The sequence below is a fragment of the Sarcophilus harrisii genome, chromosome 2 (genome assembly GCF_902635505.1).
Source record: "Sarcophilus harrisii chromosome 2, mSarHar1.11, whole genome shotgun sequence".
NCBI classification, from domain to species: Eukaryota; Metazoa; Chordata; class Mammalia; order Dasyuromorphia; family Dasyuridae; genus Sarcophilus; species Sarcophilus harrisii.
In genome coordinates, this window is record NC_045427.1 from 582,480,753 (window position 1) to 582,507,347 (window position 26,595).

Consider the following 26,595-nt stretch of genomic DNA (forward strand, 5'->3'; position numbering starts at 1 on the left):
GAGGAAGAAGAAAAAGAAGGAAGAGAAGGAGGAGAGAAGGAGGAGAGGAGGAGGAGGAGGAGGAAAAAGTTGAGAGAAAAGAAGGAAGAAGACAATGAGAAAGATAAGGAAGAGGAAAGGAGGAGGGAAAGGAAAGGAAGAAGGATAGGAAAGGAGAGAGGAAAGAAGAGAGACAAAGTGGGAAAGAGGGAAAGAGAGGGGAAAAGAGAGAAAGATAGAGAGAAGTGGAGGAGGAAGAAGTGGTAGGTGACAGGGGAGAAAGGAAGACTTTAAAAGTTTTTAAACCTTACAGCTCTAAAGCACTCAAACTGTTTCATAAAGAGCTCAATGAAGTATCACATCCTGAACAGAGAATATCTTTGCTTAGTACTAAAGCTTATAACTTTTAATAAGTGAATAAAAACAGAGCTATAAAAAACAAAGCAACTTGAGCTTATGTGTGGGTGCTACTGATGGGGTCATTCATATTTTTACTGGAACTATGTTAAAGGATTTCTTTAGAGTCTTTGTTTTACTTTCAAATAGGTTCCTGCCAACATACAGTACACAAGAAATGGGCTTAGAGCAAATATTTTAAAATATTTTTTAAAAATAAAAATTATACGTTTACATTTTTAAAATAAATCCATTTTAAGTAACTTGGGAAACTACATTTATGATATTTGAGGATATTTATATCAAAATAATTAATAAATATAAAATTATAGAACACTACAATGTCCCAATTGAAAAGAACCTTAGAGATCATCTAGTCCAATCTGCTAATTTTATAGTTGGGGAAACTGAGACTCATGGATGGGGAGAATGATGCAGTCAAAAGAGTACTAAAGGTGGAGGCCCAGAGTTCAAATCTTATCATCAGTGTGGTCTTTCACAAATAATTTAACCTTCTTGGGACTTAATATCTTCATCTGTAGCACAAAATAGGGCTGCAAGTATGTTAAGGTACATTCTACTATCCCAGTAACATTAGCACTGGATGGATGAAGAGCTTCAGTGGTTTGTTCATTCAAAATCCTAGAAACTTGAAATCTCCCAGTTTATCTTTGAAAATAATGAGAAGTCAACTCACTTGAGTTGAGTTGAGGTCTTTCTCTCTTTTCTATGCCCCAAAGTAAGACCTGAAAGTAAAAGTTTGGGGGAGAGACAGGAGGAAGAAATTATGCATAAAAGGAATAAAACAGTAGCACACTTTAGATCATGGACTATGGAACTTTTCACCTAGAAGAGTTAAGGTCCTCCCCCATAGGGACTGAATTCCTTCTTTGTAATCCAGCTTCACTGTCCTATGTGAAATTATAGAAATTAAAATACAGCCCTGCTCTATTTGAGTGTTGGAAAGTCTTTAAAAAAGAGGAGTGGAACTAATATGATACAAAGCTGGCCCTTATGCAACAGCTAAAGAAGATCATGAAACAGGGCCAGTAATCTTTCTGAAATACTACACACCAGGCTAATAGTAAGGCAAATGGAGCTTGAAAAAAAGAGGAATTAAAGAAAGTCTCCAAACTCCCCTTTGGAAAAACAGGCCCCAATTTCCATCTATTACTATAATTCATTTAAAGGAGCTAAAAATAAAAAATGGAAAGAAATTAGGAAGCAATTAATCAGAGCTCAAAGCATTTCAAAGAGGCATATTCTTTCAGGATCTGATTCCACTGATATTGCATTCACACAAGCAAAATTAAACGGCTCTTGGAGACCTTATCTGGCAGCTTGAATAAAAGGATACAACAGCTTTTAGAATCTCTTATTTTCCTTCAGAGCATAATTCAGGGACCATCTCTTACAGTAGACCTTTCCTGATCTCCCTTGGTTTTCCATGTTCCCAATTAGTAACCTTCTCCCCCTAGAAATTATTTGAATATATATTTACATTTATCTGCAAACTTCCCAACCAAGATGTCAATATCTTGGGAAAGAAGAACTGTTTTATTTCTATTTTTGCATCTCTAATAATTAGCTTGGAGCTTTCATAGTAGGCACTTAATAAATGATTGCCCATCTGAACCAAATTAGACTCAACCCATCTTTCTTTTTCAAAAAAGCTTTTGCTGCTTTCATCTTGCAGTTATTTCCTTCAATTCTCTATTTTGCTCATGTAAGCCTGGGTCAAAATCATAAGTAACAGGAACAATGGCATGGGGCATGCTCTTTGGAGATGAGCATGAGCGATAGTCTCTTGCTAAAGGACAGCCATGTGCTCTGAGAATCCCTTTTTCATTCTCATGAGTGGGAATTGTATAAAAAAAGATTGAGATAAAAAGAATAGCTGACAGCCCATAAAAGACAAAACATTTGTGTTCTCGTTCTCTCTCTCTCTCTCTCTCTGTCTTTCTGTGTATCTCTGAATGTCTCTCTTTTTTCTACACTCCCCAACCCTCTCACAAACTACTTGGGATTTTCAAATGTCTTCCTCCCCAGAAGTAACTATGATACTTACTTTCACACGGAATCAACAATATGCCCTTGCATATGTGAGCCTAAGATTGAGCTTCATGTCCCTAGAGATGTGCAATGCTTTTAATTTCTTTCCCTAAGCAGAAGTGACCAAATAGTAATCCTGAGAAATGGATGTTTCCAGCCTTGAAGGATATTTTCTAATATCTAGAATTCTGTAGTCCTTAATTCAGGTGCTGATTCTCTAGTGGGAGATGCTCCTCGCAAGTATCAATTCATCAATACAATTTATTAAGCTCCTATGTGCCATACTACATTACTTTTTTGAAGGAGATGATTCCCTTCTTCCCCAACCCAAGATGATGAACATAATATACACATGGCCAGAAAGAAAATATAAAACTTAACATGCTAATTGTTCAATATAGATCTGAAGTGAAAGGAAGCATCTCTTTAGTAGTCCTACAAATCTTCTGGGAATCTAACATTCCAGTAGAGTAAAATAGGAATAATGGGTTAGTCTTTCATATTTTACATTTTTGTCAGTGCTTGCTTAAAGGATATTAAGTGGTTTAAAGTGTGGTACTTTTGTGGTAGAAGGAATTTATATCCCATAATTTGGATCTATATAATAAATACCTTTTTAAAAGGAACCTATTAATGCCTGTTGAGGAAAACTCAAACACCAAACATAAGCCACACTTAATCATAATTTAAGAGATTATCCCTGGAATTCTAGGGTGAAGGCACAATAAACCAGAAAGTACCAGAAAAGCCTGACCACTTCTGTTTGGAAGATAGGTATTCTCAAGCTAAACATATTGTAGAGCAACTACTATAGAAGGGGGCACCTGTAGGCCATAGATAATATCCCAATATGTCACTGGGTAGTGGAGACAGAGCTTGGAACAGTGGTCAGAAGATAATGGAAAGCTTAACCTAAGAGAAAACAACAATCAGAAATGACCAATAGTAGAGTATGTCACCTGTGAAAACAAGTGAATAATCAAAAAGAGGCAAGATCAACCACCTTTTACAGGTGTTTAAAGAGAGTTCTTTCTTTGGCTACAAATTGAATGATGTGGCTGGGAAATTTTATGATCTGAAAACCTTGGGGGAGTGATTTCCTCTCTGAGCCTCAGTTCCTTCTTCTGTTAATGGAAAGATAAGACTAATTGCTCTCCAAGCTCCCTTCTGTGTGGAAGACTTAATCCAATTCTGTAAAAATGCCAATCCTCAAGTCAAACAACTTTTGTTTTAAAGCATGCATTTTTTAAAAAAAATCTTATAAGGAAGCATTACTCATTGATTTCTATATATGCCCTTAAATTACAATCAACTCAAGTGTATAGCTGTTTCCAGGTCAATCAATATCACAAAGTTTCAGGAACAGAATTTTAACTCTATCCAAAAAATAATGTCATGGAAATTACTCTTGATTTTGCGATAGATAGGGTGCTGAGCAGGAGTTGGGAAAAATAAAGTTAAAATTCAGTCATACTTAGCTGTGTGATCTTGGATGTGTCATTTAACTTGTTCACCTCACTTCCCTCATCTGTAAAATGGAGATAATAAGAACAGCTTATCTTCACTGGTATTTGTGAAGATGAAATGAGATTTTTTTGTAAAGTATTTGTAGCACAACCCCTGGCACACGGTAGCATTAGCACTATATAAATTATATTGTTATAAGTATTATCATCAGTTTCAGACTCTTCTGAAGGTAAGCTGTAAAATCAAGCCATTCCTCTCTCTTACCATACTCAAGTAGAAAAACAAAGGTCATGATATTCTCCTTCCTCTTTCCATTCTTTCCACTAGCTCCATTAAGCCACCCAACATACAAAACCCAAGCCAATTTAATTCAGAGTTATAAATCCAAGGCAGGAATAATGGGTATTTTTGTGTGCACACAGGCATGTTTGTGTTTGAGAGAGTTCACATTCTTCTATTCTACTTTGGAGAGAAAAGCAGTCAGATTTCATAAAAGTGAAATTGGCAGGCATTTTATTTCTTGTTTCCCAGTTGTTTTTGTTCATATATACATGTAAAATTATCTGCTTTGAAAGCGTTTCCAATTGACTACTCAATTGGCTAGGTTATTATTGTTTTTTAAATGGATTTTAAAAAGTCACTTGAGATCTTAAGTCATTAAAAGAAAATAATACGTTCTGCAAAATTTGGCAAATATTTATTTCTATTTTATTAAAATGCTTAGAGAAAAATGATGTGCTTTCTTTTGCTGATGGAATAGAGGCTGGTTTCAAAATGTTGAGCTTCTTCTGCAAAAGTTGGAGATATTTTAATAGAAAATAGTAGATTGTATTTCTAGGTGTTAATGATGTCATCAACTATCAGAAACTACAAGAGGTTCACACTAAGACTTTGGAAAGAAAGTCAAGGAAGAATTGACTTGGTATTGTTGTTAGTTAGTTAACGTATCTTTTTGGTGTAGTGAATCTCACCAGGCACTTGAAATTTAGTCATTAATTAAAAGGCATGTACTATATACCCAGCTTATAGCTAGGCGAATAGGCCAACTGATTAAGCTGTGCCACTATTGGCACCATTTATTTTCCTCTTTGGAAAGTTCATTTTCCTCCCAAATTACTGAGCAGAAATGGAGGCATAGGAAAATTCCTGCTGAACTACACAAAGTTCCTAATCCAAAGATGCTGAGAAGCTTCTGGGAAGTACTTTTTGGCTGAAAAGATGCTCTACTATATCAAAATGTTATTTCTCCATTACCAAGATAATTGGCCAAAGAGGTAGCTGTCAAGCAAAATTGAATTTTGGTCTCTCTTTCCTTCTTTCTTCTCTAGAGAAAGTGAGCAATAATTACGTAAAGAGTCTCCAAAATTTTCCTTATAGACTTTATATGAAACACCATATTTTTAGCTATGTTTTTTCATTGTTTTCTTGAAAATATATAGATATCATAGTATTGCTTGTCAGGATCTTTTCCCTGTATTTTGCCATTCCACCCTTCCAATGCCCTAAAAAAGACTGTAGTTGTAACTCATTTAAACCAGGACTTTATTAAGAATTGTATTCTTGCTTTGAATACTCTACCTAGTTTGCTGGTTTGTCCCAGTCTTGATCTTCATTTTTTAGATTGTGAACACTGAATGGATTTTATTTTGAGGGCAGTTGGATTCTGAATTCAATCAATGAATGAGGACTGATTAGTTACTCTAAAAATGGATTCCATTTTCTTTTCTAATTGTTTTCTGACTTCTTAACTCTATACACAAACTAAAAGGCTATATTTCCCTCCCTATTGTAATGGGTTCTTTGGCAGACCAATTCTTTAAATGGCAGTATTGTAGGCTTCTAGGAAAGGTGTATTGGGAATGCATAATCTAATTTCTAATCTGCTTTAACTCAGGTCTAAAGCACATAAATAAAAACCAGAAAATGGTGAACAAATAATCTAGTTCTGATGGAAATTTAGTGTTCATTTATTTTTAGTAACTAATTTTGGAATCTCTATGTGTACAAAATAAGGGGAATGTGTTTTTTTACCTTAAAAATGTGGTTTGATGCTATTCTTAATATCTCCTAATTTAGTCAAATATTTCTGGCAAAAAACCCAAAGTAAAAGTTCTAGCTAATCATAGTAGGATTCACAATTTTCTCTGAAATTTTCATCAAGTCAGGACCAAAACCATTTGTTGCCTTTATAATCCCTGGAAATACTCAAAAAGTCATCTCAGGAACAGACAGTTTTTGAGAAGTACTGTTCATATCTGGTTAATAACATCTCTTTGGATTTGGAAGGATGAGCTTTAAAATTGGGGAAAAAAGACAACTTCAAAAATAATAGTCCATCTATCTATATCTATATCTATTGCTTCAAGCAGATATGGTTTTATTATCTTCATTTCACAGTGAAGACAACTGATGCATATGGATTAAAATGATTTGCCATATTTTATATACTTAAGCAGTGGTGCTGGATTTCTCTTGCTTCCCACTGCACTGAATATCATCCACTCTTTTATCATGAAGAAGATAGGAGAAAGGGAGGAAAACATCCCTTGAAATGAAGTCATGTCATTTAATACTTAAATTTAACCTCATGTGTATGTATGTTGTGTGTATGTAGCAGAAGTCTTCTTGTCTATATTAAAATAGCAACTGTCATTTCTAACAAGTTGCCTGAGTAAGGGCAGGTGGACAAATTGCTTTGCCTAGATCCACTGCCAACATATTAGGCAACTGGAGCTATGATAAATTCTCGACTGTAATTACAAAAAAGTTGGCTGTTCCCTCTTCTTATTCATTATGTCAGTGGCTTAGCCACATGCCAATATGCCAGCAAGAGAATATTCTGTCTGTTACCTACATAGCTTTTTTGAAGAGTGCTATTTGTTAATTATCTAGACTTCTAAACTTCAGAGGAGTTATGGAGTCATCATCAAAAAAGAAAAAAATCAAGTTCTGGTGATCCTATGACAATATAGATTGACACCCACCTTCTCCCAATTAACTTAACTTGGACTATATTTACATAGCCTTAAGGTCCTTGGGGGACTGAATTTGTTGGGCATTGGGTGAGGAGAAGTAAAGTTATTTACTCTAAGTCATAGTCCAAATACCCCTTGCCCAGAAATCTATATTATGACAGTAATTGCACTGAATTTTTCACTTTTCAAAAAGTTCTAGAATTATAGGCTGTAAGAACTAGAAAAAGCCCAAGGAACTATTTTGAATTAAATGTTGAATTAATCACTTTGGACTAAATGTTGAATTGATCATTTTGGATTAAATGTTGAGTTGCTCTCTCCTTTCACAGATGCTAACATTATGAGGAATACACACACACACACACACACACACACACACACACACACCATACAAATGTTCTAATAATTGAAATAGTATTATCATTGAGCGAGAGCCATGTTACAGTGGAAAGGATGTTGTATCTAAAGCAAAAGATGGATTGCAATTCTAGCTCTTCTACTTACTAAAGATGAAAATGAATGTCATGTACTGTCTTTCCATTCCTTTATTTCATCACATGCCAAATGGGAATAATGATACTTGTACTTTTCACCTTAGATGATTATTGTCAAGCTCATTGAGATAATAGATGTAAATGCCTTTATTTAATCAGAAAGTGCAAAGAAATGTTAGCTACTTCTATATTGTTATTATCTTATTTTTATGATTCCACTTGGGAAACAGAGATCATTGGATCCTGAGCTCATCTAATTATCATTTAGATGTCATCTAGAATGAGGTAGTTGATAGGTTAAGTGAGTTGTCAAAGTCACAGAGATAACAAGTGGCAAAGCTGGTAATCAAAGTCAAGTCATCTGATTCCAAATCAAAAGCTCTTTCCAAGGTACCATGGTAGATATCAAAGTTGAATAGAATGGCACCAAATATGAGTTTCTAGAATAAATAAGAAGAGCCTAGCCTCCTAAATGAATTGATTTTGTTCACAATGCAGAAGTTTGAGAAATGTATAAAGAAAAAAACAAAACCCTTCAAAGCTCGATGAGTCAAGTTCACCTGTAGGCATGACTAAAATAGAGAAAAGAAAACAACATACTGTGTCTTAAGACTATAAAAAGAGATGAGATGAAGGATTAGGGACCAATTCATCTCTCTAAGGTTTCTAAGAGGGAAACAATGGACAGAGCCAGCAAGACAACTACTTCTTTATTAAGTAGGTTAGCTTAGGTCAGTTGTTAACCAGAATAAAATAACTAAATGGCTCTGCTATAAGCTGTAGAAAATGAACCAATAATACATATCAGTGCGGCAGAACTCAGAGGAGGCTGATCGCTCTGTAGGAAGAGATCGACAGCTTCCAAAGCTTGGATTTCTGAGCCAGAGACAAAGGTTAAGTTGAATTCCATCTCAGCTTTTTTTAGTATGTGTGCGGGTGTTTGTGTGTATGAGTGTGTGTATGTGTGTGTCTTTTTCTGTTTCCCTCTTTCTCCCTGTTTGAACAAGAGGCCAAAGACCTGGAGTCTACATCCCACTCTTTCACTTCCTAGAATATAAACCTGGGCAAGTCCCCAGAGTCATCAGCTTTGTCAGAGAGAGCTGTAAACCTAATCAAAAATAAGGGCAGGTACTCCTTAGGTTCCCCTGGGATAATGCTAAGTGAAAGCAGGTTCCTCAACAGCTTCAAGGAGATACCCACAAAAGGACTTCACAACTGAGGGCTATAATAGAGATTACAAAAGACTTGCCACAGTGGGCACCCTAGTATGCATGGAAGTTTTAAATTGTAAAGATAAGGGATTCTGAGGAGTATTTGTTATTTGAGTTGAATAGAATCTGAAGGTAGTATAATTCTCTTGTTGCTTAGTTTTTTAATTTTTTATTATTTTTAAATAATGTTTAAATAAAACATCACAGCCAGAATATTTGTAAGTATAGCAATAGTATTAATATATTTTAAATATATTACATATATTAAATATATTTTTTAAATTGTCTATACTTTCTAAGTGGTGTTAGTGGTATTAAGTCATGAAATGTGTTAAACCTTCCAAAATTAACCAAAATCCTTTAAGTAATACATGGATTTCTCTAAAAAAAAGCATGGAAAAAAATCAGAGAAGCATCTATTTTACTTAACAACAAATTCATATGATAATTCGCATAAGATGAAAATTCATGGGACAAAATTTGAGTTCCAAAACTCCATTTTTTATTTATTTTTTCAAAACTCCATTTTTAAAAGAAATGTTTGAAGTGAAACTACAAAGCTCTACCCCACAACTATCATGTGGTTCATTTAACCAATAAGAGAAGACACATGTGGGCTTTCCTCAAGCTATGAGCAAACTTTACCCAACTAAGGCCTGCTAGCCCTTCAGAAATAAAAGAAATGAATGATTAATGAAGCATCAACTGTGACTACCCTGAATTTTCTGGTCTTTTTGATTTATCAGACTGCTTTTTCAAGGAGTCCTCTAGGCTGTTTTTTTTTTTTTCTACGTTACTTTGTAGCTCCTATGCTTGAGTGAGATCAGACCCAGAATTTCAGAAATAACTGAGAGGAATAAAGAAATTACCCCATCTGATGGTATCACCAAGAGTAGGACAGAACAAAAACAGATAGAGAAATAGGAAACTGGATGAAAAGATATAAGCAATGTCTTCCTTAGAGACCTAGAAATTCAGTAACTTCCCAGCAATTCTCAACTTCAGCAATTTCCCAGCACTTTCAATTGAGAAAGATTTGTTTCTATCAAATTGGTCTCTGATTGACACATTCTTCATCTCATTTCTTCTTTTATTTTCCTTCCTTACCTTCATTGTCTGCTTTTCCACCATAGAAAACCTATTATATTCTGTCTAGCATAAACCCAGAACTGTTTCAGGTCTTTAGTTTCCCAGCCAATTAGCCAGTACCTAGAGCCTTTACATGTGTTTATCACCTGCCCCTGATCAGCTGGTGCATTGGTCCTTAGACTTGAAGGTATTTCTGGATAAGACCAATTTCAACAATTAGCTTAATGAACAAATCTCAGCACAAAACAATAGTGCAAAGATCACATTTCTATTCTTTCAATTTATTTAGACAAAAAAATCTAGCTTTGGCACAAAGTGATTACAGTTTCAGAATGGAGATTTCTTATATTCCTCAAACTTAATAGCTTCAGAAATTAAAACTAAAACCTACTTAATTTACCCTTCTCCAAGTCATCAATCAACTCTTCCTCTCTTCTCCATAAAGACTTGTCTGCAGAAGAGACACAGAATTGTCCTGGTCTTATTATGTGACCAAAATATTTAAGCTTCAGCTTAAGTATCTGACCTTCTAGTGAAGGCTTTGAATTAATTTCTTTAAATATTGATTAATTTAATCTCTTAGCTGTCCAAAAGATTCTCAAAAGTCTTCTCTAGCACCACAATTCAAAAGCATACATTCAATAGAATTCAACTTTCTTTGGAGTCCAACTCTCATAAACATACCATTGTTACTGAAAAAAAAAAACATAGCTGTGACTTACAAAACTCTTGGATTTACACAAAATTCTTTGTTGGCAAGGTGATGTTTCTGCCTTTTGATATGCTGTCTTTATTTGCCATAGCTTTCCTTTCAAGGAGCAAGAATCTTAATTTCATTGCTGCAATTACCATCTGAAGTGATGTTTTAGCCCAAGAATATAAAAATCTGATACTGCTTCCATTTCATCTCTATTTGGCAAGAAGTTGCCATGATTTTTCTTTCTATGTTTTTGGTTAGCTTTTAAATTTCCCTCTTTCACTCTCACCATGAGAACTCCTCTTCACTTTCTGCCATCAGAATGGTATCATTTCCATAGTTGAGACTGCTGATAGTCCTCCCAGCAACCTCAGTCCCAGCTTTTGATTTATACTGTTTGGAATTTCACATGATATACTCTCTATGTAAGTTAAATAAATAAGGTGACAATATATAGTCTTGCACATATTTCCTTTCCTAATCTTCAATCAGTTATTCCATGTTCAATTATAACTTTTGCTTCTTAACCTATATGAAGGTTCTTCAGAAGACACGTAAGATCTAATCTATATTGCATTACTTGCTGTTTAAGGAAAGGGAGTGAGAAAGGAGAGAGAAAAATTTGGAACACAAAGTTTTATAAGGGTGAATGTTGAAAACTATCTTTTCATGTATTTTGAAAAATAAAAAAGCTATTATAATTAAAAAAAGAAAAAGAAATATCCCCTTGACATCTCTAGGTTTTCTTTTGAAGAGATCTCTTGTATTTCTCATTTTATTATTTTCTTCTCTTTATTTGCATTGCTTATAAGACACCTTATCTCTTCTTGCTATTATCTAGAGTAGAGTTGCCTTATAGGGTGTTGAAAAAGTGTTTGCTATGATCAGTAAGTTATCTTGACAAAACTCTTTTAGTCTCTGTCCTTCATCATTTTATATTATGAAGCTGAACTTGCCTGTTATTCTAATTATCTTTTGATCCCCACTTTATTATTCCAATTCCTTGTGATAAGTGTGACACATTTTTTTTGAGACATTTCTAGAAAATGCTATAATTCTTCATAAAAGTGATCAATTTTGGCTGCTTCAGCATCAGTGGTTAAAAGATAGACTTATATTATTGTGATGATGAATGGCTTGCCTTGGATTTTAACAGATATCATTTGGTCATTTTTGAGATTATACCCCAGTATAATTCTTACCTTTTTTGTTAACTATGAGTTACTCTATTTCCCATAAGGAATTCTTGCCCACAGTAGTTTATTAAATTAAATTCATCCGTTCATTTAAATTTACTAACACCTAAGATGTTAATGTTCAAGCTTTCTATCTCTTGTTTGACCACTTTCAGTTTACCTTGGTTCATAGATCTTATATTCCAGGTCCCTATAAAATATTGATCTTTGCAGTGTCATCCTTTCCTTTTGTGACCAGACACATCTGCATTCAAGCTTCATTTTGACTTCAGTCCAGCTGCTTCATTAAAAATGGGGTGACTTGTAGATGTCTTACTCTCTTTACTAGTAGTGAAGATAGAAGAGAAGTGAGTGACTGAATTATGATGTGGAATAATGAAATCTATACTCTTGATGGACCTAAACCAGTGGTCTCAATTAGAAGTGAAGTAGAGGGGGGCACTACATAAAAAAGCACTACATGGGTCACATGGTAACTTAAAAAAAACCCTACATATTAACAAAACCAACATTCTTTTGTATTTTGATTTATTTTGTTAAATATTTATCATTCATTTTATTCTACTTCTAGCCACAATAGGTAGTGTTTGGTCTGGGCCATGTATCTGACACCTCTGGTCTAAATCAAGAAGACATACCCTATTTGTGGGTGAAATGAACAATTTAACACTTGGCAAATTCAGCTTTATGATGATGGAAAGAATGGGCAATGAATGACCAAAAAGTTTTGACATTATAAAGATTTAGAAACATAGACTTTATTCTCTGCTACTACTTTCATGAATTATTCATATAGCAATTTGAAATAATTGTTATTCAGCAGGGAGTTTGACCTCTTGGGTTAGCACTACATTTCTAAATATTCACCTAGGCCCCTAAAAGTAGGACTCAATAGATATTAGAGAGCCACTTCACAGGCAATACCCAATTTGCATTTTTTCTGAGAGGAGATTCAAAACTTTGAGCATAGTACTAAAATGTTGGATGCCTTGTATAAATAATTTTTGTGGTAAAAGGCATAACTTACTGGAAAGAAAAAGAAATTGCATATTTTATTTATAGATTATAATGCATCCATTGTGTTTTTTTCTGTACATTTTTTTCATGAGATAAAATAATCGATGCCCTATATCTGATATGCATTGTTCCATTTAATGCTTACATGGGAACTGGAGCCCCTTTCTTTCATATCTGTGAAGACTGAAACCTGATTTATATTTTGAGATTCCCAGAGGAAATTCTGGATGTAGACAAAATTAGCTAGATATAATCCAGATAAACACATGACTTACAAAAATATTTAGCAAATATTAAGTGGTACAAGAAAATGTACAAATTAAGCTTTCTAGATCTAAAACATACTATCTTATGTCTTTATATACATGCAAATTACATAAGGTACATATAGTAGTATAAAATAATCATTCAAATTAATAATATGAAATTAAAGAGAAAAGCGAAACAAACTGTTTCTAAAAATTAGGCCATCACTAACTTCCAGTGATCAAATTCTCTCTCCAAGAAAACAATGTCTTTTTCCCTAGGAAGTCGACAGTCTATTTATTTTCTTTTTTGCCTATGCTATGCCTTGAGCTATGAGAATACCACATAATTTGTTCAGGGTAAGATTCTAGAAATGAATCATTGGGTTAGTGTCCATTACCAATGATCTTCCTGCATGCAATAAATTCATAGATTTGTAGAACTACACAAGATATCCTGAGGCCAAAATATTGTCTATTGAAATAATAAAAACAGGTACAAAGCCTGGTATCACCAGAACTACCTGCTAAGGATGAGAAATGCACTGAGTACCTCTGCCATTAAAATGGTTCCTGCTTCGAAGCCAAGTTCATAAAAGAGAGCAATATCAAAAAGCATAGCTCTGAAAAGCTCAACTAGTGATGATCTCAAGGCTTCTTTTTCTATGACAGAATATTGGGCTCATAAAAAAGAAGGCTGATGCCATATGAGAATAGGTATTGAAAAGAAAAGGAAACTACTAGTGCTTTTTTAGGGCTCCTGTGGCCTTTAATAGGATATTTGATAAAGGCAGCCAAAGAAAAAGACCTTTATTACAATGTCTTCATCTCACAGAACAAAGGAAAACCTCCTGGATTCAAAAAAGCATAAGCTTTGTTCCCTTAAAAGCCTAAAGCAATCCATCACCTAGTTTTAATACAATGACAACTCAAATAATGACTTCACTAAGAACAAACTCAGAATTGAGTTAGCCATGCAATTTTTAATAACAATAACAGCATATACCAAAGATATCTGGGTAAGTCATGTAAGTAGGCTTGGTTTGTGTCTTATGGTCCAACGGGATTTTTCTTGCTAAGGTGTGGAAGCACACAGGACACAAATGTCCCCCTGTACAACTTCTAACTGTTTGAGGAACAAGGGAATGTAACTATGGCCAACCCTCCACCAAACTATCTCTGATAACACTTGTTTTTGGTGCCTTTGCCCTCTTCCCTCTCAGCAGCAGCCCTTTGTCCCATTTCAGATTCCCTACTTTCTAATGTTTTCTCATGTCAGTGTTAAGGACCACACCTAAGTGTGAAGGGGCAGGTCGGTTCTTCAAGGGCCCCCACAACTGTGAATCATAACACACTTGAAGAAATTACAAGTCAGCCTTTACTGACACAGATGTTGCTTGTGAACTAGGAAGGAAATAAATCGGAGGCAAGAGAGAAGAGGAGAGAGGTCAGAGAATGGAACTGCCTCTCAGTCTCCTTGTATCATCATCATCCACTCACATGAAGGGATCTCTTCTGCTGGTCAGAATTGGATCCCCAGTAGTCACTAGTAGGTCACTCCCATAGCATGCCAGGGATTAACATTTCTCTCCAAGCTAAAGAAAATCTGGGTTTAAGAACCTAGGTCTCCTAACTCTTAACTTTGAGTTCCAAGTCTGAAGATAATAAAATAGAAAATTTGGTCGTGTCACTTCAACTCTCAAACCTCAGTTCCTCAATTGTAAATGAATGAGTTGAACTAAATGTCTAAGTTTCCTTCCAGCTCCCTAACATTCATTCTCTGTTTATCTATGCTCCCCCCTTTTCAGAATCTTTCAGTAGAAATCTCCTTTCACAATTTCTTCATCTGACCACTACCTGTATATTTTCTGCAGAAAAACTTAAAGTGGATGGATCTCTCTGTTGTTGTTTGCTTGCATTTTGTTTTCTTTCACAGTTTTTTTCCTTCCTTCTTGATCTAATTTTTCGTGTGCAGTAAGATAACTGTATAAATATGTATACATATATTGGATTTAACATATATTTTAACATATTTAATGTATTGGACTACCTGCCATCTAGGGGAAGGGGTGGGAGGAAAGAGGGGAAAAATTGGAACGGAAAGTTTTGCAAAGGTCAATGTTGAAAAATTACCCATGCATGTGTTTTGTAAATTAAAAGCTTTATTTTAAAAAAAGAAAGGTAAACTGAAGCTAGGATACAAGGGTAACTTGAATTCCATTATAAAGAGTTTGTACTTTATTTTGCACAGGCAATGCAATAAGAAATTTGCTTGTGCCATAAGTTAATTAGAAGAGAATAGAAGCAGAATGACCACATAGGACCTTGTTACAGATGTCCCCATGAGAGTAAATGAGCTTGAATAACAAAGTTAGTGCTGGAAATGGAAAGGAAGAAAATATAAGAAATCTTGCAAAGAATCAATAAGACTTGGCAAGTGATTAGAGATAAATGTGAAGCAAAGGTAGATTGAGAGGACAGTAGTTTCAATAACAGAATAGAGAATTTGGGACAGGACTTGCTTTTAGGTGAGGGATAATCAATTTTATTTTGAACATGCTGAGCATGATGTTTTATCAGGATTTTCAGAATGTAAAAACATCACTTTCAAATTAGACAATTTATTCTTACAACATCCTCTGAAAAGGATATTTTATCTTTCTGGAATAAACTTAATGTGACATTTTAAGGAATAGTTGAGTATGGACAATGGAGAATTGAGGAATCTTTGCAACATATGATTATTCTTTGAAGAATATTCCTAATTCATAGCCATATTAAAAAATCAGACAAAACGAAGCTCACCTTAAAGTTATCTCCCAGAAAACCTAGACAATGTAGCTATACTCTGATCCTCATTTTTAAGAGAGAAATCCATTCAAAGACAACAAGGCTGACCTATCTTAATAATCCATTGACAGTTGTCACTGGGCTTTATTTGTTTAATCTTTCAGCTAAACACTATGTCAATGTGTGGTGTGATCATATACTTCATCTTTTCCAATTGTGCCACTTTCTCTTCATTATTTCTAAAGATACTTCTCTATTCACAAGGGGCTTCTTGTTTATTTTGTGAATAAATATTATGAACTCTATTCTGTTTCTCAATATTTCTGTAATTGTTGTGCTGATGTGAAATTTGAGCTTATTCAGTCTCACTGATATAAAACCTAAACTGGCTTATTCTCAGGAATTGCTAAAATGACAATCCATAATCTAGTTCACATCTTCAAAGACAGTCACAACAATCTTTGAGGCAACACTGATGAGGGTTAATTTTTCTAGACTGCCTTATTAACATAAACTAAGAGTTATAATATGAATTCCATCGACCATAATTGCATACAGAAAGGAAGTTAGCTTTCCAGAGTGTCTTCATGGGCATATTTTTACACAGATCTGGGATTCCAACTGGCTTCTCCCTATCCTTTGTCTAACCCATCCCTGATTCTTTCCCTTACTTCCTAGATCCTGCCTCTGCTCTTTTATAAATTTATAAAATTTATTTTTATTATTTATGATTTATAAAAATCACATTCCCTCAAACACAAACTGCTCATTCATTTATAACCCTGCCTTATCTAATTATATTTGCTTGCTATTCATATAAAATAAAATAGAAAAATCTCTGTAACCTGTGATGGATGCCTATCACATAAATTCTTTGTGTTTTTTCTGAACTATTATACTTTCCCAAATCTCGTTTATATCACCATTCCTGGTACCTTTATGCCATTTTGTCATGAATTAATATTATCTCTTTATATGGGTAGAACAGATGCTCTGGTTAATAAATGCATTTCTCCTATGAAAGAAGTCTTAGTCAGTAAGCACTCTGAGTCATTTGAACTATCATTTTGTCCAAAGTTATCCTGCAAATGAATGTTTTTCTTGGTTCCAGTTTCTTTGTCACCTCAGGCTTTGACTCTCAAACCTCTCCATCCCCCAAATATGAATCAATGTATCACTGCTCCATATAAGTAACTCAACCTACTCCTATTCCAAGGATCACAGGATAATAGATTCCAAGCTGGGAGGAACTTTGGAAGGCATCTACTCTAACCTTTTTACATTAAAAATGAGCAGTAACTTGCCATAGATTATATAGGTAGTAAATAGGTGAAGCAGGACTCAAATCCAAGTGCTCTGTCTCCAAATCCTGAACATTTTCTGCTTGACATCCAGGAACTATGGATCCATGTTTATCCCTCTCCTCTTTTCAAATGTCCCATTCTGAAATCTCAACTTTTTTCTTTGGTCCTCAACTCACTATATTTTACTAGTATACTTACCAATCCCAAAATACATCCTGCAAAAGACATTTTGCTTTCATCATTCTTGGTTTCAGAAATTTAATGATAATATCCAAATCATACAGAGATCAATATACACAAATTCATATAGTTCCTGTATGAGGACTCTGATATGAAAAATACTTGTGATGGTTAATTGAAATCTAATTAAAGTATATGATGAGTCACTGTAGGAAAAATGACTCCAATGGTAGATAATTCTATATGAATTTGGCCTCTAAAAATCACTTATCTGATCATAATCTACTTGTTATTGGTGACCTTCCAGGAATTAAAGCAAATCTCATCAGTAAATTATAATTAGGTTCTAGTATGACTGCCAACAGGCTAATCACTAAATATTGGATAATATCCAAAGAACTGAACAACAGCAGCTCCAATGTGGTGTGTCTGTGTGGGGGCCTCTGCTAAATCAGAGAACTAATCTGTTATTAAATGCTAAAATGGATCTAAATGCGTGGTTTTTGTGCTCCTGGCATTTCAGACTCAACATGTACAACAACTTCATGTTTATGTTCAGTAAATACTGTACATGAGTTCCTGCTATATGGCCTACTTTCTATTCTCCTATCACCCACTCTCATTTATCCAGGCCAAATATTCCTCTTTGTTCTCCTTCTCTGCTCCTTTTCATATGAATTTTGGAATTTTTGTGCCCCAGGAGAATGAATTTAAAAAAAAAAAACATTGCACCATACTCACAACCAAAGTGAGTTCCTTCCTTGTGTGATAACACCTGTGAATTTGGTCAGCCTCCTGGCATCAACTTCAATCCACTGGTGAAGGTCATTTCTTCCTGCACACCAAGCTCCATCATAAAAGTCATTTTCATTAATACCTGCCTGAAAGAAAGACAAAAGTGTTTTCAGAAATCCAAGAGAATCTGAACTCAACCATTAAAAAGATGGGAGACAAATGTATACATGTATATGAGGGGAAGAAGAAAGGGATTGTGAGGCAATGACTTAAAAATCCTTATTCCCCATACACTTTGTTGCATGTCATCATGGAAATTTTTTGGTGCTACATATCTGTTGTTTGTCCCATATGAGAGCCTAATTTTAAATTCTCTCTTGTAGGGTTTATATTTACTGGATTAGCATTTAATTGGATCATTTGGCAAGCTAAATATCAGCTACTATTACCACCCAAAGATTCCCTTGGCAGGAGTTCGTAAGCTAAACGAATAGAAGGAATACTAGTAGATTTTTCCCATAACAATCTACATTTTGGGGGAAACAATGATGCCATTGCTTGAATCAAGTTGCCAAGATATATGGATACAAAGCAAAGCTCTCCAATTGACTTCAGTCTAAAGATCCCACCTATTTCAGAGAGAAAGAATGATTTTGTATACTAAGGAGACATTCATCTGCATTTCAGAAATAAAGTTTTTGCTGCTTTTATCTTTTTATCTTTAAGCACTTCAAGCATTCTTAAGATCAATTTCTAAGGAGCATTCTTAATGTGGGTTTGCAAAACTGAATAAATTTAGAATTAATACTTGGCAAATGGCCATTTTAGAGGGATCACAACAATGATAACCTTCAGTTACTGTAGGCATCATTCAGAACTAAAAAAAAATTTTCAGAGATTGAAAAGACCTCAGAAGGTCACTTAGTCTATCTGACCATGAAAAGTATCTTCAGCATGCTTGGTAAACAGTGATAAGTCTTTGTTTGAAGACCTCTGGTTAAAGGAACCCACTATTACCACCATTCCACTCCATTCTACTTTGAGACAGCTTTAATTGTTGGGATTTTTTTTTCCCTTTACAATAAATCTAAATGTGTCTATAATTTTCACTCATTTTTCCTAGTTCTCTTAATTCATCTGGAGCCAAGCAGGAAAAAAGCCTCAAGATTTTCAAATATTTATAAACTTATTATATAAAAAGTATATACCAAATAAAGATTTGTGAATAATTAATTGATCTCTTTATATTATTTCTCTTGTATACATGCACAGTGAATTCTAGAATTTGTTTCCTTTCATTTGCATATGGGATATGGAAAGTTCAATTTACTGAAAGTAAAAAAGTATCAGCAGCAAAAAATATTTGAAACCCCTATATTAGAGAATTGGCTGGAGGATTAAGAGTCTATATGAATTATCCAGGGTCATTTAGCCAGCATATATGGCTTTAATCTGAACTTGAATCTGATTTTAAGGGTAGTTCTCAATATTGTCTGGTAACACTGTCAACGATGGAAAAGTGGTTACATTAGTATGATCTGTGCTTGATAGAGCCATAATAATTATGCTCACTATCTTTTATAAATAGTAATTAAATATTATAGCTTTTTTTCCAAAATTCAAAATCAAGATCACTCTGCAATAAGAAAACCACATTCTTACCTTTTTTGAAAGTTGAAACAATATTCATTTTATCCAATCCTACAGGACCATTTATCAACCCTGCCAGTCCCTTCAGTAACCATTTATATAACTCAGGCAGACTTGGTAAATGGCCCAATATGTAATTCAATCAAAGCCATAAAATGCTTTGATGTTATCCCTTATTTGTCTATTAAACTTGGCTGTCAAGTAACAGGGACACAATAGTACACAGGTGAATAAGTCAGTCCCAAATATTTATTACATTTCTACATGATAAACATTGTGCAAATAAGCATTGAGGAAACTGGTACCAAGAAGAAAAACATCCCTTCTTACTATGAGCTTATAGTCTAATAAGGGAAAGCCTTCCATTCTAATGGCAAAGAACCACAAGCCTTTGAAAGTAAATAAGTAGCAACACAGGAAGGGTTATGAGCTCAGGCAGTCAACAAATACTTTTTCTGAAGTTTATTTTGTTCCAAATACTTTTACTAAACAATGGGGATTCTAAGAAAAGCAAAACTATTGCCTTTATCCTCAAGAATTTTGCAATCTAATGGATGATGGAAAGCAACATTCAAAAAAAAAAACACAAAAATTCAAAAACCAGGTCCATACCAAATACAATGTAAATAAAAGTAATCTTAAAGGGAATCACTAGCAGTATGGGTGTAAGGGAAAGGGAAGAGTAAGAAAAGCTTCTTGGAAAAGACGGGATTTGAATTGAGGAGAAGGGAGGGCATTCCAAACATGTAAGACAGCCACTATACAGAGTCTGAACGTTATTGGATATTTGAATATGTGAATAGGATTCCATGAGTGGAGTCAAGATGGTTGAATAAAGCCAGGAAGCTGCTCAAGCTCTCCCAGTTTCCCTTGAAAACCCCATCAAAGCAAGCCTTTGAACAGAGTCTGATGGAATGAAACCACTCTCCAGCTCAAGATAAATTGGAAAAAACTTCAAGAAAGGTCAGTCTCACTGAGATGAAAAGGATGCTTAGCTCAGCTAAGATAGATTTGGGGAATGCCAGTGAATGGGTCTTAATCACAACAAATTGTCTGAAGAAAAAAACTCCCTAAAAAGTACCAAATGGAAAAAAGAAATAAAAAGCAAGGTGAAGAAAAACACACATTAAAAACCAAAACAGGGCAAATGGAAACTAATGACCCTGCAAGAAAGCAAGAATCAGTCAAACATACTAAAAAGAATGGAAAGAATGAAAGAAAATGTGAAATACCTCATTGGAAAAACAGACAACCTGGACAATAGATCCAAAAGAGATAATTTTAAAATTACTGGCTTATCTGAAGGCCATGACTAAAAAAAAAAAAAAAAAAAAAAAAGGCCTGGGAAGCATTCTTCAAGAAATCATTAAGGAAAAGTGCCCCAATATTATAGAAACAGAGTGGGAAATCCTCATTAAAAGAATCCATTGATCCCCTCTGGTTTTCCAGAGATCCCACAAGGAAAACCCCAAGGAACATTGTTGCAAAACTCCAGAACTACAATTTCAAGGAAAAAATATTGCAAGCTGCCAGATAAAAATAATTTATATATCAAGGAGAAACAGGAATGCCCAGGATCTGGCACTTTCTCCAATAAAAGATCAGGGGGCTTAAAATATCATCTTCCAGAAGGCAAAGGACCTGGGGTTACAACCAAGAATTAACTATTCAGTGAGACTTGGCATCATCTTTCAGGGGAGGCAATAGCACTTCAATGAAGTAAGACACTTTCAATCAAGAAGATAAAGTATTGGGTGCAGTGGGCAAAAACAACAACAACAACAACAACACACCACCATTAAGGAAAGGGTGGAAAGAGAGAACAAAAGTATATACAAAGGAGAAAATATGATGGAGGGTAATACAGTTCTACTAATCATAATTGTGAATGTGAATGGAATGAACTATAAAATGAAGGCAAATAGCAGAGTGGTTTAAAAAAAAAACAGAATCCCATAATATATTGTTTACAAGAAACATATTTGACACAGAGACACCTACAGAGTAAAGATAAAAGACAGAAAATATTTTGCATTAGCTGAAGTAAAAACAAAACAAAGGTAGTGATTCTGATCTCACATAAAACAAAAGAAAAACAGATCTTATTAAAAGAGATAAGGAAGGAAAGTATAAAATTGATAAAGGGAATCTTAAACAATGAAGTAGTAATGATACTAAATGTGTATACACCAAGTATTAGGGCAGCCAAATTCCTAGTGAAAATATTGAGCCAGTTACAGGAAAAAATAGATAGCAAAACTATACTAGTGGGGGACCTCAACTTTCCCCTTCCAGAATCAGGCAAATCTAATCACAAAATAAAAAAGAAAGAAACTAGGGAGGTTAATAGAATCCTTGACAACCTAAATATGATAAACCTCTGGAGAAGACTGAATAGGGACATAAAAGAATACACCTTTTTCTTACCAATACATGGGCATCTTCACACAAATTGACCATGTATTAGAGAATTAAAAACCTCCCAATCAAATGCAGAAAGGCAGAAATATTAAATGCTTCCTTTTCAGCCCACAATGCAATAAAAATTATGTTTAATAAAAGTGCAGCAAAAAAAGATAAAAACAATTGGAAATTAAATAATCTAATTCTAAAGAATGAGAAGCCAAACAACAAATCATGGAAACAATTCATTATTTCATCTAAGAGGACAATAATGAGCCAACATACCAAAGAGTATGGGATGCAGCCAAAGCAGTTCTCACAGCAAATTTTATATCTCTAAATAGCTACATGAATAAAATAGAGAAAGAGGAGATAAATAAATTGGGTATGCAACTAAAAAAGCTAGAAAAAGAAAAAGTTATAAACCACCAAATAAATTCCAAATTAGAAATTCTGAAACTCAAAGGAGAGATTAATAAAATTGAAACTAAAAAAACTATTGAACTAATAGATGAAATTAACCATTGGTTTTATGAAAAAACGCCCAACAAAATAGATAAACCTTTGGATAATTTGATTAGAAAAAGGAAAAAAAAATCACCAGCATCAAAAATGAAAAGGGTGAACATACCACTAATGACAAAGAAATTAAAGCAATAACTAGGAACTATTTTGTCCAACTGTATGGCAGCAAGTCTGACAATTTAACTGAAAAGGATGAATAATTCCAAAATATAAACTATCCAGATTAACAGAAGAAGAAATAAATATAGTCCCATTGAATAGTCCTATTTTAGAAAAAAAAAATTGAACAAGCCATTAATGAACTTCCTAAGAAAAAAATCTCTAGAGCCAGATGGATTCACAAGTGAAATCTACCAAACATTTAAAGGTTCTTTTCAATGGTTCAGTGACCCAAAGCAGTTCCAATAGACTTTGGACAGAAAATGCCAATTGTATTCAGATAAAGAACTAAGGAGACTAATTGTAAATCAACACATGCTATGTTCACTTATTTTTTCTGTTGTTTTTTTTTTAATCTCTCCCATGGTTTTTCCCCTTTGCTCTGATATTTCTCTTCCAATGTGATGAATAAATTAATGTGTATTTTAATTTCTTTTTAAAAAACTACAAAAAATATAATATATGGATGTAAGTAAAGTATTAGAAAAGGCAGGATGCTTTCAGGTTGTTAAAGGTCTTTAAAAACCATGCAGAGAACTTTATAGTTGACCCTGTAAATATTAGGGAATGGGGAGGGATCAAATTACAGTCAGATATGCACTCTAGGAAAATCACTTAAGAAGTATCATTGAAGATGGACTGGATTTGGGGAGAAATATTTAAGCACAGAAGCTTGTGATAAGAAAGAAGGATTTCAGAATTATGAATCCCAGAGATTAATAGTCAGAAGAACATGATCATATTCTCCTTCTCTCTCATACTACATTCCCTTGTGTGTGTAACTAATAGAAGTAATGTTGGAGATCATGGGAATTTAACAGACTAATTAACTGTCAGGTCAGGGTAAAATGGAAGCAAGAACATATAGGTAGCATTTTTTTTTTTTTTTTTTTGCATTTCAATAGTTTTATTGAAAAGTCACTTTCTTAGTACCAAAACATAATAATACTTTGATAAATTACTTCAGCCAACTTAAGTTTGCATTGATGAATTAGAAAGGAAATTCTTCAATGAATCAGGTATTTAGGAGTTACAGAAGAATGCATCTGCAAGATGCTTTACAAAATAAAGTATAAGCCATATGAGACATATTGTGTTTCTTTGGTTTATCTTTAAAGGTTTGTTTGTTGTTTGTTTTTGTTTTGTTTTGTTTTGTTTTGATTTGTTTTCTACATTATGTTAAAGGGAAATTTGAACTAGTTACAGCTGTTGTGGATGTTAAGCTATATAGGGCACTGATATTGCTTTCCCAACCCTATGTATATATATATATATATATATATATATCAATTTAGGTTTATTAACCTACAACTAGTCTTAAATGTTCCAACTACCACATAATTTGTCAATTAAATTGTTATTTACTTGAAACTGGATAGACAACACACTTTAGTCTAAGTTGAATTGTTAAAGGAGTTTTATAACAATAGCATGCCCCATAGATAATTCCTTTTAAATACAAAGCTTTATACTAACAATTCAGCTTCATACCAAGAGTGTTAGCATTAGCATACATTGCTTTAGAAGGACACAGCTGAGGTTTCAGGTTGGTATCAGTTGTTTTTACAGTTGAAATTAATTTTTTCTTAGGGGCTAGATATTGATATAAGATCATTCTGTATAAAACTTTGTATACTATATCACTTGTTCCCTAGAACAATGTTGAAGATCACTTAAAATTTAATATCAGTCTACAATTTAATAGAATTTTATAATAAATTTTAAATGAATAATTGCAGAGGGCTGCAGATAGTGGGGGAACTCTGGGTAAGATATAAAACCTTCAGCCCAGAGGGAACCTGCTGACAATTTCTGGTTTGGCTCCCTATCTCCCCTAAGGGCTCTCGGCTTTCCTGAGAAGTCCAGACCACCTGTGTTCTACTTGAAGCAAGGGATACTTACAGTAAAGAGGTATTTACATGTCAACAGCAGGGTGCTTATAATTAGCACTTGCACAGTGTGCTATAGTGATGTGGTAATGTAATGGTTCTATAGTTGGCACATGTTCAATGTGCTGTGGTGATGTAATCATACTAAGATATTTAGGGAGTGAGAGGACTTAAAATAAAGGGACTCCATCTTTGACCAGTCTCATGGGTCCCCTGCTTCTTCATTCCTCCTCTAAGACCAAGGATTTGGCCTGGTCCTGAGATCCTCCGAGAGCTAGTCTGGATGGTATATTTTGGCACCTTGTGTGGGGGCTCTAGAAAGCATAGTACATTTTGCCCCCCCAATTTGGGGGCTCTAGAAAGCACACTACAAATAATATGTCAAACAAAAATAAACCTTTAGAATTACTGGATTATCTAGTTGTATAAAGCTTTATCAAGGCTGTTTATACTGCCTCAAAAACTAGTAACTTGAGTATACTAAAGTGCATATCATTTTTCTGAAATTGATCTGTTTTAATTTTAACTTACATTGCAATTCAAATAAACTCAATTACAGTCAATCATATCTTGCTATTAATACTACCTATAATCAATATAATGATCCAAATACTACTAGATTGGATCAATATTAACTTCAATTCAAGTATAATCTCTCATCTTTATTCTATATTAAGTTTTCACATTTGCATTTTAGTTTTTTATAAACATGCTTCAAAGAAGATCATAGTTTAGTCTTGAACACATTTTCCACTTGCAGTACACATGATCAATTTTCAATAGCATGTTTTTCCCTCAAGTCTGAAAATATCAATGCAAAACTAGTTGTATAACTAGCATTCACATGCTATTTTAAGGTTCCTAGATTGCTCTAAAAACATCTCCATCTTGCAGATGAGAGGACTAAAGGAAACAGTTCAAAGGATTTGTTTGCTCAGGTTACCACAGCTAGTTAGAGTGTGTGAGGTTGAGATTTGAACACAATCTTGATTCCAGGTTAGCAGTATATATAGTCACCAAATATGCGAACAAGGGCTGGAGTGCTTACTAGTATAGAAATATGTGACTAGGAATAAGATTAGGTGATAAAGACAGAGTCAATCTCAAGGTGGGTTTTGAATAATGATTGAAAAAGGACAGCCCAGATCAAAGAGTATGCTTATTCTTTTTAGCCTTAACAGATTCCTGGAAAGAATGACAAGGGATATAAAGTTTCCTAAGAAGAGTCAGGTATCACTTAATTCTTGGAAAGAATCTTTTGCAATTCATTCTCCCTTTCCTAAAGGAAATTTTCTAAAATAATACTTCCTCACTCCACTCTATCCCAGAGAATAATATGGTAATCCCTACTTCCCAGGGTAGTTGTGAAGTTCAGATAAGACAATGAATGTAAAGCAATTTGCAAGGGTGGCAGATACAAGTGCAGTAAGAAGAAAAACAAGATACATTCAAAAGAAATATTAAGAGGTTGGGAAGGGATGCAACTTATAATAACTCATGGAATCAAGAAAAGCTTTCTGGTGGTGTCACTTGAACTGAGACGTAAAGTTAGGTGTTTAAGAAGTAATGTTGAGAAAAATATCATTCCTGGCATGAAGGACAGCCTAGGCAAAAAAAAAAAAAAACATAGAGATTGGAATACACACACACACACACACACACACACACACATACACACACACACACACACACACACACACACACACACACACACACATATATAGCTATATAGAGAGAGGAGCAAAGAGGTCAAGTTGGTTGAACTGGGGTAAGAGAAGCTATTATACATTCAACCTGGAAAGAAAGGCTGAAGGCAGATTTCAAAGAATTTAAAATGAGAAATACTTACACCATAATACAAATGAATTTTCTTGTAATAATAAAGCAGTATAGCGTTGATAGAGATGAGAAATAAGTCTGAGCCTGGGAATTATAGGAAGAATAAGTCTAATAATTATTGAACACATACATACATATACATATATACATAACTATTTACCTATCTTCTTCTGAGTAGTATATAAGACAAAGACCACTTTTAAAGTTTACTTCTCCCAGGATTTTACTACCAGAAGAACAACTTAGGTGAGAGGACCTCATGCTTCCAAATTTCCATGAGGAACTCCTTTTACTCATCTTCTA

At 34.2% G+C, this 26,595-nt stretch overlaps 1 protein-coding gene across 2 annotated transcripts in view; it reads right to left on the bottom strand.

Moving 5' to 3' along the window:
* The window catches only part of CPXM2 (carboxypeptidase X, M14 family member 2), a 266,901-nt gene that overhangs the window by 139,010 nt on the left and 101,296 nt on the right, over positions 1 to 26,595 (bottom strand). For both annotated transcript variants that reach the window (XM_031956005.1, XM_031956006.1), the window contains one exon: positions 17,834 to 17,973. In XM_031956005.1, the coding sequence (XP_031811865.1) occupies positions 17,834 to 17,973 (140 nt within the window). The remainder of the gene's footprint in view (positions 1 to 17,833; positions 17,974 to 26,595) is intronic.